General features: G+C 39.3%; 1 protein-coding gene across 1 annotated transcript; it reads right to left on the bottom strand.

Moving 5' to 3' along the window:
- Positions 1 to 5,527: 5,527 nt before the first annotated feature.
- tcea2 (transcription elongation factor A (SII), 2) lies at positions 5,528 to 12,946 on the bottom strand. Its single transcript, XM_044037267.1, has 10 exons — positions 12,768 to 12,946; positions 10,514 to 10,576; positions 9,331 to 9,436; positions 8,711 to 8,810; positions 8,478 to 8,626; positions 8,154 to 8,210; positions 7,570 to 7,724; positions 7,241 to 7,387; positions 7,070 to 7,141; positions 5,528 to 5,895 (listed from the first exon to the last, which is right to left on the bottom strand). The coding sequence occupies exons 1-10, from the start codon at positions 12,834 to 12,836 to the stop codon at positions 5,887 to 5,889; spliced, it is 927 nt and encodes a 308-aa protein (XP_043893202.1). The 5' UTR covers positions 12,837 to 12,946; the 3' UTR covers positions 5,528 to 5,886.
- Positions 12,947 to 15,394: the final 2,448 nt, after the last annotated feature.

Here is a 15,394-nt window from a genome sequence, read left to right as displayed (position 1 = left end):
CTGATTTACAAACAAACAAGACGTCTATTTTTGAAGAGAAAACTCTATATGGAACATTTTAATTCTGTTTTTTTTTTTTTGTTTGTTGTTTGTTCATTTGTATGTTTCTCCCCATTTTCTCCTATTCCTGGATATATTTTTTTTTGTTTGTTTTGATTCCTCTGAGGCTGTACTGAATCCCACCCGACACAACATCACACTGCAATAAAACACTGGAGTTTATAAAGAGAAAAGACAAAAACATGTACATTCACATGCACACAATGACAACAGTTGTGTTACTATACTTCCTAGGAACTTTCAGTCATCTACTAATAACAGTTCCTTTCCATCCAAACCTAATCAGACAATACTTGACTTTGACTTTTGGTATTTAATATCAATTTAGCAGTTATTCCTTACGTCAAAGACATATAGTTTAAACGTGGTTTCTTAGCTTAATGTATAAGCTTAATTATAAATAACTACAAAATAGAAATATAACACAAATACATATTTTTTGGGGGTTCTAAAATGTTATACACACTGGTGTGGTTATTATTCTGGATGCAGTGAGCTACATTCAAAACCACCAAGTGTTATTTAAAATGATTAATGTGTCTAATTGTTCTGTTTTTTTAAATTATATTACCAAGACATCTAAAGTGTATGGTTAGTTTATCAAAACAAAGATTATTTTATATCATTTTAAACTCGGGATTGATTTAAAAAAAACATATATATATATATATATATTAAAAATAAGAGAATAAAAGTTACCAAATGATTGGTTCGGTTTGGAGAGCCTCAATTAAAGTTTTATATGTGGAGGATTAAGTGAAACACATTATTTAAATACTTCTTTTCGTGTGTGTTAGTCATTTTTAACATTTACAAACCATGAATTCATTCTTTTTTTTTGTTGGTTTTCTGTCAGTTCAGACAGAAGAAAGGGGTTCAAATCTTCGCTATGTGTTAATAAGTGGTTTGAACCGGGTCTAAGTTGACCTAACAAGTATAGTAATACAAACACACACACACACACACACACCCGGGGTGGCCTACCTGGGCACTGCTGCTGCTGACCTCTGCCTCTGTGACCTCTCACCTTTGACCTAACCACTGTCTGTCACCCGCTTCGGTGCCTGCTCCTGAGTGGCAGCAGGAGATTCGTGGTTGGTCAATTCAGGGATGGGGGGGAAATCCAGGTGCAAAAATAATAATAATAATAATAATAGTAATATATATATATATATATAGATATATATATATATATATGAAAAGAAGATACTTCTATTATTTGAGAGGGGGATGCCTCCTACACCCTGTGCTTCATGGGAAATGTAGGATAAGGAAAACAAATGTTTGTAGTTCTATGCGGAGGTAGAGGCAACATTTAAAAAAAAAAAAAAAGGAGATGCCTACGTCTTACCCAGAGTTGTCACTCAGAATGCATTTATCTTAGTATTGTTAATGTTATTTATTTTATATTTTGTTAAAACTGTGATTTTAATTGTACATATATAAACGGAAACTCTTGAACATCCAACGAGATGCGGCTTCGTTTGTCTGGTGTTTGTGTGGAATTTCTAATTCTCTTTCCTAATGACAATGTTTCCTTTCAGGTGATTGAATTTCGCTCAGGTGGAACTTAACCACATGAGAGTACAGTAAATAATCATATTATTTATCCTTTAGTTGTTTTGTTTCTTTGGTTTTTTTAAGCAGGAAAGTCACACATGTAAGTTCATGCAAGTCGAGTCAGTGTGACAGTAAACCAACATGCACCCTGAACCTGATCTAAATGGAACTCAGCCATCGGTCATTTGCACCTGTGCTTTTCCTAGTGCGGGCTGTTAAAATAGCTCCACGTGCATGGAAATCAAGCATTTCATATAAATCATTATAAAACAATAGTGAAACACCTCAAAAGTAGTGATATTGACATTTTTTTTCCGAGCTCATGTCCTCTGATAAGCTGCTGATAAGAGACGGGAGCAAATTATGAAACAAACACAGTAACAGTTGAGATGTCACTGGAACACTCCTTTGTAAACAGCCATCACAGTTGACAGAGCCACTTCCTGCCTCGCCCGTACTGCATGTGTGTGTGTGTGTGTGTGTGTGTGTGTGCACACAAAGCAGTTTTACACAAATGAACAGGTGCACTCACTTTCACTTTTCTCTCCAAATAAATAGGTTTTGGACAGACATTTGTTTGCTCTTTTTCCGTCCGTCGAAAAGAGCTAATCATCAAGATTTATTTTAGCAGCAGCAGCAGCAGCTCAGTGTGTGAACTGTTACCACACACATGGGCTGAGTTAGTAAACCAGTTTTATCTCTGCAGGAAGCAGGTGGTTGTTTGGAGTAGAAGAGGCAGTTTGTTTTGTTTTTTGTTTTTTTTTATTTTATTACTGAGGTTAAGCCCACCTGCAGTAAGCCCCTGCAGCTCCTCCCACACTGTAACCACTATGTCTACATGAGGACATCAACAGTGGGGAAGCAAACGCTCAGCAAGATCACACCTGCACACATGTTCAAGTTAAATATGCACATCCCACTGACACAAACGTTGTCACATATGCTTCCCATCTGTTACCACCATGCTCCGGGTCCCGGCTTTTAAGTCTCAACTTTGAGGCCTGTGGCCCTTTACTGGTCTGATGTGTAAATAATTATGTAAAGGTCCAATATTTAAGGATTAGTGACTATAGGTTGCATCAAGTGGCGCACACCTCCTCTTACTCGTCTGTTTCCTCAGTACATTAGGGAACTAATGGCGTGTTTCCACCGGCTCTACTCACTCGTCTCGGCACGACACGGCACAGCACGGTTAATTAACGTTTCCACTAGCATAGTACCGGGTACCTGTACCGAGTACCTGCTCTGGCGAGATTCAAAGCACACTGAGTAGGCACTATGCGTGACGTCGCCAGACTGCCGGCCACTGATTGGCCAGAGTGCCAAACTGTAGATCAACTATTCAACACCCCTAGAAACTACCAGGGAAATGTGTTAAAGGGTTAACGCCTGGCAGTAAAGCATGGCAGTAAAAAAAGGTTGTTTACCGTTGCCATAGAAATCTTATTCTGAAGCTATGAATATGCATATAAAGACATACTTAGGAGTAATATAATTTGATTGAAATATTTGTTTATTATTATTATTCTTGTTGTTAAAATGAGCACTTTTAGAGTTGGTTCCTGGAGGCCCAGGAAGACGGCGGACTAAACTTCTACTTCATAACATGGAAGTGCAGTTTGAACATGAACTGAGCAGAGACAGAGCTGCTGCATTTGACTTTCAGTGTTGGTACTCCCAACAATCAGTTCCTTAAGGAAACCAACACACAAACACACACACACACACACACACACACCCATTAGTCTGGTCTTTTTCCACAGTTCACTGTAACGTGATCTGTTTGTGTTTGGAACTAATTCTCCGTGACACACACACACACACATACCAACATATATAGTGTGTCCACACCCACACCCACAGTCCTTGTTTTACAACATTTGTAGGGACCCACCATAATACATTCATACAAACTTAAAGTCTGACTCTAATTCAACAACTTACCTAAACGTAACTTATAAAAAGGACTCCTAAGGTTCAAATGTCAGCATTTTGATCCTCACAAATCTATACGACCGTACAAGCTTGATCGGGTTTCTATGATATACTCCTCATAAGTGTGTATCAAACTATATTCTTGCAGTATTTTCCTGTCAGTTTACATATACCAACACTTGCCCCTTCAAGAAATGCCCCACAAATGTCAGATTATTCTGTATGTGCTTGAGTAGGACACACAATAATCTTTTCTTATCTGGTGTAAATCATCCTTCTTTTCATGTCTTTTAGTTAGATCAGAATGTTATGAGCGATTGTTTTGTTTTCTGATAAGTTATAGACCCATAAAACAACATAAGACGCTTGACTTTAAGAATCTTGACTGCAGCACAAAGGTAATCTGTTGGGTTTTATATTTAAACATTCAGACTTCTCCCTGGTGTGTGAGTGTGAGTGTGAGTTACAGGTGTGCGTGTTTAAGCGGGTGACAGGTGCGTGTGAGTGTCTCGGTGGATCCCGGGAGCTGATTGGTCCTGCACAGGAGGTTCCGTTATAAGAGGCCTGATCCTGGTCCCAGCTCCAGTGGACTTCATTGAACCACTTAGATGTTTTGTGCTTGTTTTTAAATGAACCTTTAAAAATTGTTTGTTTAATGTGTTGCTAGTTGTTTCTGTGGAGTTGGGAAGAGGGAGTCTCCTTATTCTTGCTGCGATCAGGTTTTGCCCTCTGCCTGGTCATTGTGAGTTAATTATACCTGTTGTAAAGCAAGTTTGATCCAACTGTTAGTTTGCAGCCTGGTGGTTGGAAAAAAAAAGGATCCAGTCTATCAGTGTTCTGTCTAAACCACATGGCTTTAGTCATAGTCATCCCTGTGTCGCTCCACCCTGCTCCCTCTCTTTGTCCAATGCTCATGGAAAGAGCGCAGCAGTGTTTCCACAACAAACACCACAGGAGCTTCTTCTACTCTTGTTTTCTCACCACTTTTCATCACCTTTTGCAAACACTGTCGCGTCACTGGGAAAACTTGAGATGACTTGTTTGGGGGGTATTCTTGAGTCAATCATTTATTCTTGTGTATAAAATAAATGAAACGAGAGAGGCTTTTAATCCCAATCATGACTCTTATCTCTGTGGAGGCTGCGCCGACATGTTCACATGTCAAAGTGAGCAGCAGCAGCAGCAGTAAGAAAAATACCAGGACTCCTGAAAGTGAAGCAACTAAAAGGAATTCAGCCATCGTTTATTTTGTCATTCATGCCTCTGTTTTTCTGCTACGACGTGACAAAATGTCTGCCATGAAGATGTGCTTGTATATTCACCTGAAGCCTTTCCGCGTAGAGTTTGCATGTTTTTCCCGTGTGTGTGTGGGGGGGGTTCTCCAGGTTCTCCAGGTTCCTCCCACAGTCCAAAAACATGCAGATTTGGGGTTTTTGGGAAAAATTGGACACTCTAAATTGACCGTGGCTGTGAGGGTGAAGGTGAGAGTGAATGGTTGTTTGTCTCCATGTGGCCGTGTGATGGACTGGCAAACTGTCCACTATCGCCCTTTGTCAGCTGAGATTGGCACAGCCCCTGCCACAACCCTCATGTGGAGGATAAAGCGGTAGAAAATGGATGGATGTCTCTGTTTTTCCGTCATAATGTCTGCCATGAAAAGGACCCGTCGTAGAACATTGGAATTATGGGTTCACATGTTCTCCTGTGTGTATGGGATTTTTCCAGGTTCTTCAGTTTCCTCCCACAGTTCAAAAAGATACAGATTTGGAAATTAGGGAAGAATTGGACACTCTATATTGAACATAGGTGTGAGTGTGAGAGTGGTTGTTTGTCTCTATGTGGCCCTGTGATGGATTGGTCACAGGGCCCCCGTGAAGGATGAAGCAATAGAAGATGAGTGCGTGACATTCACCTGAAACCAAACCAAGTTCCAAGCAAATGAAAAGAGTGATATAAATCGAGTGACGCTCTGTTTCATTCAAAAGCAGCTTTAATAGAAATGTCAATGGCAAAATATGTGGCAGCAAACATGGCAAAGAAAGGCACGTCCACCGTTTCCACAAGGCCTAAGTGTGATACAAATCTGCATTAAAGCTTCATCTAGCATAAGAAATGAACTTATGAGTGTTCCATACAAAAAGAAATTAATGAAAACCAATAGACAACATGATCTGGCATATCTTTTTTTTTCCTCTCCAAATATATTACAACCTTTAGTTTTAAATATAAAACAAAACTATACAAAATGGAAAAATAAATATAAATCCTAATTCAACCCACTTGAGTTAGTTTGCTTCACAATGGGGTTATATAAATGCACACGGGTCGTCTTCAACAGAACTGAAAGAAAGAAAGAAAGATCATTATTATTATTATTTACATTGAACAGTGAAAACAACTTAATATGAGCTCAATCAGCAAAGGTCTGGAGTTAAAGGAGCCTGAAGGTGATGAGAGTGTTCTCGTCGATGTACAGCTCTGTCAGACAACTCACTTTTGCAGTTTGCGTTTATTCCCCAAATAGAATAAATAAAGTGGATCCTGGAGTTAAATAAAATACTGGCACACACACAAGCAGAGGCAGGAACAACAAAAATGAAGGGATGTGAAATGTTTCGCCTCTTACACAAACCACCAATTTGAGGAGGCGTTTTACTGCCTCTCTGAGGTGTACGTCTACATTTTAAATGCACATCCTTAAAAACACTTCCTCAATCATTAAGTGCTTGTTGTCACTAGACCACATAGTAACCCGTTAGTTACTATAGTCACTTCCCAGTCACTGCTGCAACTCAAGCCCTGATTTTATAACCACAATGTCACCTGGTGTGATACACACTTACTTACAAACAAACTAAACTAAATGCAGTTTTACTCTCCGCTTTAATCTTTGAAAGCTTCACCATGTGCACTTGTCTCCACCCGTGTTTTAGAGTGACGAAGCAACAAAACAGACTGCCCACAAACCAGGTACTTCACCTTGACCTAGAGCCAAATAAGGGAAGGGATAGAAAAAAACAACAACAAGGAAATGGAGTGAATGTGGAGAGGAAGAAAGGGGGATGGGAGGGTGACAGCAGAAGAGGTATAAAAATGTAAACAAGAGCAGATAGTGGAGTAGAAGGACAAGAGAGACACAAAAGAAACACAATCAGTAAACAAACGTGTAAAAGTGGGATGAAATGCGGAACAGAGGATTAAGGAGAAGGTGAACACATACAAAGGGAACCAGGAGTTTTCACTGAAGTTGAGCAGAAAGCTGAGGCTGAGGGGAAAATACTGGACTCCAGTCTCTGCTGCCATCTTGTGGCTACGAAATACTACTGATATTCAGAGGGAATGAAACTAAAAAAAAGGTTGAAATTGACTTATTTTATGATGCTGCTTTCCACATTTTCACATTCCACGTCTTTTAACGGGTTTATTTAAAGACATTTTATTTGAATTTGAGTTTTCCCCCAGTATATATATATATAGCCCTAATCATACGTTATCGATAATGACATTTCTTTACCTTCCATCTGTTTCCGCAACTATTGCACAACACAAAGGTTGTCATGGGCTCATCAGCACTGCGAATCTGCACCTGTAACACACACACACACACACACACAAAGTTTGGTATGTTTTTGTTTGTGTGTGTAAGAACGTCCATGTGGCGCGTTTGTGTGCGTCTCTCTCTCACCTGCGTGTACGCGCAGCTCTTTCCGTGACACTTGTTGCATATGAACATGTCCGTCTCGGTTCCTCCGACCTTTGAGAGCTGATGCTCTCTGATGGACTCTTTGGTCAAAGCCTCTCGGATCTGCTTTAGCTCTGCACTCGCCATGTCCTACACACACACACACACACACACACCGAGTCAACCGGCTGCATTCCAAATATACAGGACTCAAACATTCACAGAGGTGAGATGCACCTTAGAACACTCTTCAAGTGTGAAGGCAAATAAAACGTTCATTTTAAAGCATGAGCTAATGAGGACGCTCATAGACGGGTGAGGTAAAAACTGACCTCCGCACTCATGGAGGCGATGCGTTGAGGGGAGATGTTTCCACAGAGGACATTGCGCCGCAGGTCCGGATTCTTCTGGTCCTTCAGATTCGAGATGCGGCTTCGTAGACGGGTTTTATACTTCATGTCGGTGGACTTGAACTCCTGGAAAATCTGTGAGCAGGACGCGCAGTTAAAGACCCAAAAACGCAATGTACTTAGTCACAGGGGTATTGTGATCTAACGCTCGTCTGACTGAAGTGTTTCATATTGACATTGTGTGTGCTGTGACACTGCTATGGGCAAATGCATGATGTAACTTTGGGATCAATATACAGGAAAAGTTCTATTTTGGTGCCACCAGTATCAACACCACCTCCAAATCCATCCGTCTACCATCCATCGGTTCATCCACAGCATCCTACTTTGATGCATTTCTCTATTTTCTTTTAAAATGTGATCATGTCACCAGGATTCGTTCAAATTAAAGTCAATAAATCCAGTTATAGGTAAGACACAATTCTGACCAACAGTGCACAACCGTGTCCCGCTTGTTTCAGTAATAACAGTGACAGCGTGAGTGCGTTCATGACGTAAAAGGATATGTTCCTCGATTTGTGCTGCGAGGTGTTCGCAGTCGACTCCGATGGTCTTGTGGTCGTCTGAAAGAAATAAACAAACACACACACACACACACACTCTTGTTAAAATGCATTATCAATCCTAATGATGAAACTACACAGCAAAGTGAAGGAAACTGTGACGGCCTGGTAACAAACTCCTGGAGTTGGATGGAGATGGTCACGCAGTCAACAAGCACTTAAAATCAGATATAAAGATTCTCTTTCGGCAAAGAGTAATGTTCAGTTATGAATCCTTCCTTCACTGTGGAGCTTTAAGATCTATCGCGTTGGCCGATGTTTTCTCACCGTCCGTCTGCAGCGCGGCCACCAGCAGCTCTCGACTCTTGTTCCTGACACTGTCGGTGGTGACGGGGGCCGGCGGGAAGGTAGTGAACCGAGCTGGAGCGGAGGTGGCGGTGGGTGTGGTCGGGGGCGTCTCCCCAGACTTCTTACAACTGAGAAGCAGAAGGAGGAGGAGAGGTGATGAAGACATTGGGTTAATATGGTGAAACAAACGTGACATAACTGAAATCACAGACCTTTTCTCGCTGCTGCCAGAGTCTTTGGAGGTGGACGATGACCTCGCAGGAGAGCCGTCTTTCTTCTTCTTCTCCTCTTCAGGCTTTCGCTCTGAACCATCTGTGTGAGATGACACACACACACACACACACACACAGAGGACTGGGTATCAAACTTTTGTGATATTGACTAGGGTATCAAACTTCCCCTGTATCACCCAATAATGAAACTATCAATTGAAGATGAGGCTTATGTTTGTCTGTGTGTGCTGTGTTTCGAGAGGATGGTTGTAGTTTAATGAATGTGGATTTTATGAAATTGATATCATTAAAATTATCGTTGAGGAATCAGTATCCAAGTCCAGATATCAGATATCAGAAAATCATTAATAAAAAGCCAAGAATGTGCTGTTGGTTCACTTTTATCATGACAGTATGAGGAGAGGAGCGTTCCATTTGTTGATCTAATTAAAAAAAGACCATTATTTGATACTGTAATGACTAAATAACTCATTTCATTTACTTTGCATGCCGTTACAACTACATTCCAGTGATATCGGCCTAAAATTGTCCACTCTCTCATGATCTTAAACACGGCTTCTCACAAAGAAGTACGACGGCACACAAACACACATACGCACCCAGCAGCTTCTTCCAGGACTTGATGAGAGCTTTGGCAAGAGTCTGAACCTCTTCATCTGAACTCTGTTTCCTCACGGCGTTCACTGACATCCCAATTCTGGTGGACTGAAAGACACAGGCAGAGAGAGAGGGGGAGAGAGGGAGGTCAGAGACAAACAGGAAAAGCATGTCTCATCATCTAGGACACTGTCAGTTTAAGTACCATGTGTTAACAGATAAGTCAAAAGCGTAGAAATAGATTCCCGTGGGATTGTTTTCCCTCCAGCCCAATGAAAAAGGAGTTTATTTAACTTGAGTTGTGCGCATGCGTGCAGTGCTCAGGCTCAATGCCAAAAGCCTAATTAATAAAAAAATATGACACATATATCATGACTAATGCTTCAAAGTTCACCCTTAGTCAGTGAAGTGAAGAGATATTTGAGAAGGTAGCAGTGGAACAACTTATGCATGACACAGAACACAGGGAAATTTATGACATGACAGTTTTACTGGACCACAAGCATGCACCGTGGAGTAGAACTGCATTCGTCATAATATTTCCCACTTAAAGTTTCTATTTTTGCAGTTCCTATCACCAAAACTATCCTGGCTTATTTAAGATTAACAGAAGTTTAGGATAAAGCAGTATGAGATTTAAAGCTGATCCTTCATACACTTGTATGTATTTGTGGTGGTTTCAGTCCAACTTTAATAATATCTATCTGATGCAATCTCACCGTTTGCTTGTGTTAACAAAGTTAGGTATAAATATTAATCTAAATGGTAAATAGGTATTAATCTAAACCTGCGTTTCGGTTACAATTATGGCCCCAAACGACTACAAAAACAAAACGATTATTACAAAATGGGGGCTTTTATTCTGAAAATAATGCTTTTAATGTCATAATTTGTGTTCGACTTCCTGTCCCGCTCGTCATCTGGCAAAAATAGAACACAGCGTAGTGCAACGTAAAGATATCTGTGCCATTTAAGGTAAAACAAAATGTACATGCAATTAATTCCATTTGTTTCAAGTTCAAGTCAATGAGTAATCGTTTGAAATAATCCTGATTTCAAGTTTGACCCAAATATGATTATTATTTTTCCCCATCATTGAGCAGCCCTGATGTCAGGCTTTGACTTTGTGGTGCACTTGATTTGATGGTGTGGCAATGACACGGCAGAGAGGTCAAACTTAATTACCTGCAGGGTCTCCAGAGACATCTTCATGTTCTTCAGTTCCCTCAGCAGGTCCAGAGCACCGTCCTGTAATCAAATCAATACACAGTAATTCATTATTTAAAGTCTGTACCCTTCAAAACGTGGGGTCCACTGAAAGGGACAGGTATATGCGCGCTGCACACTGAAACCTAAAGCCTGGCTTTAGCTCCAGTGATGTAAAGGAACAAATCTGCACCTGTTCGTTTGGCTGTTAGCGCCACCTGTGTGAAGAAAATCCTATTTATCACACGCTTCACTATGCACAGACTGTAAAAAAAAAAAAATGTAAATAAAAATCAGCAAAAGCATTTCAGCGGAGTCATGTCTGGGCTGATTTGGGGAGAACAATATTTGTAACACAGTTAGGGAATGACTCAGCACAAATGTGTTGTTAACAGCTTCTTAGTTCATAAATGGTCTAAAATGACTGTGTATATACACATATATATATATATATATATATATATATATATATATATATATATATATATATATATATATATATATATATATATATATATATACACATACACCATAATACTAATTGAGAACTACTACCATAGTTCTCAAACTGTGGTACATGTACCACCAGTGGTACGTGAGCTTCCTCTGGTAGTACTTGGAGGAAAATCAGACAGACTGTTCTACTGCAGTTGCCAGGATATGTGATCGGAGTGGAACTGAGGAATCGAAAAGAAAATGAAATAAACAACATAATAATAATAAATGAAATAATAATAATCAGAGTCACCTTATCTGTTGCTCCATCGTAATCTAATTTCACTATACCAGTGTGTGAAGCATGAGGATGATGAGAGAGCAAATTATTTTACTGGGAATAAATCTTCCTCCTGTGAAAAGTCTATAGATGACTTTTCTCGGCCTATTTACACCACTGTATTTTAACGTTGGTGATAATGGTGTTACCTCCAGAGCTCAATATTGTCTCAAGTAAAAAGTTTGAGAATATAAATCTTTATAAAATTTGTGCCACAAAACATTCAAGTAAATAATTGGTTGTTTTAACAAAATCTATGATAAAATTGTACAAATAAATGATGAATTCAAAGAAATTCTGTTCAATTTTCCACTGTCTCTGTTCCCTGTAATGAAACTACACTGTGGTTCACAAAGTCTTCGAAAACAGTTCCCACACGTCAGTTGTGCTCACTCTCTGTGCCGCAGTGACCAGACAGCGGCGCCTCTGCATTCCAGAAGGATGTTTTCCTAGAAAACAAAGCGACCTGTGACCCGACATAATCCACATCCTTCAAGGGTTTTCAGTGGGTTTTTATACATTTTTATTATTCAGTCAAACATAGATTGAGTGGGTTGACATTTGATTTACGTGTCTGTCATTTAAATATCTAGTATTAAAGAGTTGTTCATGAACTTGAGTTACAGATGTAGCCAGGAGATATTTTGTTTGCTTTTTCAGTTCAGTCGTTGTCAAAACCATTTAGTGTCCGGACACAGTGAGAGTCAACGTAAATGTGGAGCTGAAGTGCTGCTAACAACTAATTTTAAACACAAGTAAATAAATGAATAAAACTGCAGTTTGTGTGTTAAGTGTGTTTTTTATTCCAGTTAGGGTGTCATAAAATGTTTAGTTCCTTTGTTTGTTTGTAGATATCACATTAACTCAAATATAAAGTGCCATTATGTTGCAGTTTGTAATTATGTTTTAAAGCCAACAAATGATATTATATTATATTATCTCTCAGTGTCGACAGTACATTTAAAACAATGAGGCAATTCTGTTTGCTTCACATAACATTTTAAAGCTTCTCATTCAATTAAAACATTAAATATGCATGTGCCCTTTAACGTCTCGTCACGTTTTACCGCCATGAAAAATTAAATGATGTCCGGAGTTATAGTTAATAACCTAAAGGTGAATACAATTGATTCCAGGTGCGGGCGTTTGTATTGAGTCCAATCACTGCTGTGATTTACGAGCAAACAAACACCCAGCGGCGGCTGCAGCAGCAGCGGCGGCGGCAGCGGGAGCAGCGGGAGCAGCGGGAGCATCAGCATCACTGATGTTTCTGGTTGTCTCCTCATGTTTCAGCAGAGAGAGACACTTTAACCGTTCAGCGGTGAGCACAGTCAAACAGCCGCGGTGCTTCCAGAAATTTCCCTCCTCTTTCAGCAGTTAAAAGGTAAAAGGCTCATCATCATCATCATCACCTGATGGCGTTTTTCTGCGGATGCAGCAAGTGTTGGCGCCACTCACCGTGTTCTTCTTATGCACCATTTTATCCAGCTTTTTGGCGATGCGCTCCACTTCCTGATTTTTAGCCATTTTGAGCGGAATCCTCTGCGACACTTGTGCTCTTGAGTAGCGGAGGCAACCTCCACCTGAGAGGAAGAAAAACTCTCCCGGTCTTCACCTTTCTTCCTCCCTCCCTCTCTCTGGTGTGTCTCTCAGTTAGCTCAGCCTCTCTCTCTCTCTCTCCTCTCCACCAGACGTTGCCTCTGTCGTTTGTTGTGGTGTGGACACCGTGGCATGCTGGGAGTCGTAGTTCCCTTTTTTAATCATTCAGTTTAAAACAAGCTGGTTGAACACTGAAGAAGTGGATAAAAAGCTTTAGGACAAAGCTAAATAACATTACACTACTGCTTGAAAGTTAAAGGTCCAGTGTGCAACATTTAGGGTTTATCGGTGGGAATGTACTACCTATAATCATGTCTGTATACAGTGTGATTTATTTTTGTAGTTAGAATAAGCCTCTTATACCCTATTCCCACTGGTCTAAAACTTGTTTAATCCAGGTCAAGAATTAAACTTCTTTTTCTTTTCTTTTTTGGGTTTTGGCACTGATTAGCTTAAGTGGGAACACAAGACTTGGTTGAATTGTTATTTTACATTTTTTTTTTTTATTATTATTATTATTTTGTAGTTGAAGATTGCTAATTTAGTGCATGTTTTTCTTTAAAAACAAAGTAATTCAACTGGTTCACTTGTTTAATTCAAGTTTCAGTTTCACCACACTTAGTGCTTCACTTTTAATACAAAAGTGCAAATGAATACTAGTTCACTTTTCTTATTTTACTGCCCTCTAAGGTGAAAAATAAATAAATAAATAACGACAAACAGTGTCATTGACACTGAATGACAGGATCACATCATACTACATTGAAACATTAAATGAGAACTATAGACAATGATCAGCTAATAATATACACATTTGACATTTACTGCTTGATCAGAATCACTTTTTGTATGAATTTCACATTCACATGATAGTCTTTCCTCTCCGTTCACCATTGAATTTAAACTCACTGGCGACTCAATGTGCATTTACTATTTTTTTCCTCTAGATGGCAATGTTGTAAAGTTGTTTTTTGCTTTGTGGACACTTCATGATGGTGGTGTGCAGGAAACATTTGGGTCAAAACCTTTGTAAAATACATGATTTGTTTGGAAAAAGGGTTGTTCTGCATAGAATAAAAATACTAGGCTCTGCACACAAGCGATAAAGCATCACTGAATCCAGCACCCATTAAATGACACCCTCATGGTGCCCAAAGCACAATTTAATTGGATCTTCCTCACCACCACCAATAATTGACTACTGTTTGATGGCTCATACACTGTATGAGGACAGCAGCCTGCAGTAATTGATTTAACTAGTAGTTTGTTTTTAAGCTGTAGACATACCCGTGGACAGGGGCCCTAAGCAGGAGCTTGTTTGTGTTGAGCCAGGTCTAAATTTATAATTTAACAGATGAATCTATGTTTGGAAAATTATGTTTTCACTGCAAAGATATTAACTATAATTGCCATTATGTTGTAATAAAATCATAGATTTATATTATATAATTATACACCTAAGACCCGGGTTCTTGACCCTTTCTGTATGGAGTTTGCATGTTCTCTATTTTTCATTTGCAGATTTATTTTATTTTATTAATGTACTAACTATTTGTAAGTAGCACATAAACTGATTTTTAAATAAATACTATAACTATAATTTTTATAATTTGTTGTTTCCAAGGACACCATAAGGGTCCAAATGTACACATGCAGTGTCACAAGATGATCACTGTAAAAACCAGTCAGAGCAAACTTATGGACACAAAAATGTTAATCAAATTTCACAATATTTGCATATTGACTTAGGGAAATAATTTCAAACCAAACATAACCCTTATGCCCTCCTTTGGTATTTTGTACATTGATTATGTTGGCTGTATTACGGCTAATGCCTTTTAGTATAGTGTCTTTTACTCTTGCATGTCTTCTATACTAGTTGTGTCTACAGTTTGTAATCACATCAGGGGAACACCAGCCAGTGCTTCAGATCAGAATTGATTTTTATCCTTTTACATTCTTTTATATAGGTTTATTTACATTAAGGCATATATTGTTCCACTGACCGTTCTACAAATTCTGACACATTTAGAACCTAAGGACAAAGTCAGCTTGTATTAGACCACCATAGAGGATCTTCGGGATGGGCCAGCACACTAAAATCATGATAATGATAATAGATACGAACATAATAATGATCATTATTGCTTTAAATGTTAAATTGTAATACCTCGAGTATTTCAGAATCGAATATATTTAGTTACTAAAGGCTAATAATAGCCTATTCAGAACTTACGTGCCTGACGTCAAGGTTACGCTACATCACGTCGCTCTGTCAGAAAGTGGTTTCCTGTCGCTAGTACTAGCAGCTAGCTGGAACTAAGGAACTTTTATTTATTTATGGATTTATTTATTCATTTAAAAACACCTCTCGAGAATGAAGCATGTTTGCTTAAAGAGGGGCGTCAGTAGGACAGTCGTGAGAAGTTTCTCGGCTCTGAAATGACGCAGAAGCAGCCACATTATCCATGTTGTTACCCCGTGAC

The sequence above is a fragment of the Solea senegalensis genome, linkage group LG11, assembly GCF_019176455.1.
Source record: "Solea senegalensis isolate Sse05_10M linkage group LG11, IFAPA_SoseM_1, whole genome shotgun sequence".
Classification (NCBI taxonomy): Eukaryota; Metazoa; Chordata; class Actinopteri; order Pleuronectiformes; family Soleidae; genus Solea; species Solea senegalensis.
This window is presented reverse-complemented; position numbering and strand designations above follow the sequence as displayed.

Coding starts and splice junctions, on each gene's coding strand:
- tcea2 (XM_044037267.1), bottom strand. CDS start 12,836: ATGGCTAAAAATCAGGAAGTGGAGCGCATCGCCAAAAAGCTGGATAAA. Junction 8,811..9,330: donor GTCCTGGAAGAAGCTGCTGG/GTGCGTATGTGT, acceptor CATCTCACACAG/ATGGTTCAGAGCGAAAGCCT. Junction 8,627..8,710: donor TCTGGCAGCAGCGAGAAAAG/GTCTGTGATTTC, acceptor TCTGCTTCTCAG/TTGTAAGAAGTCTGGGGAGA.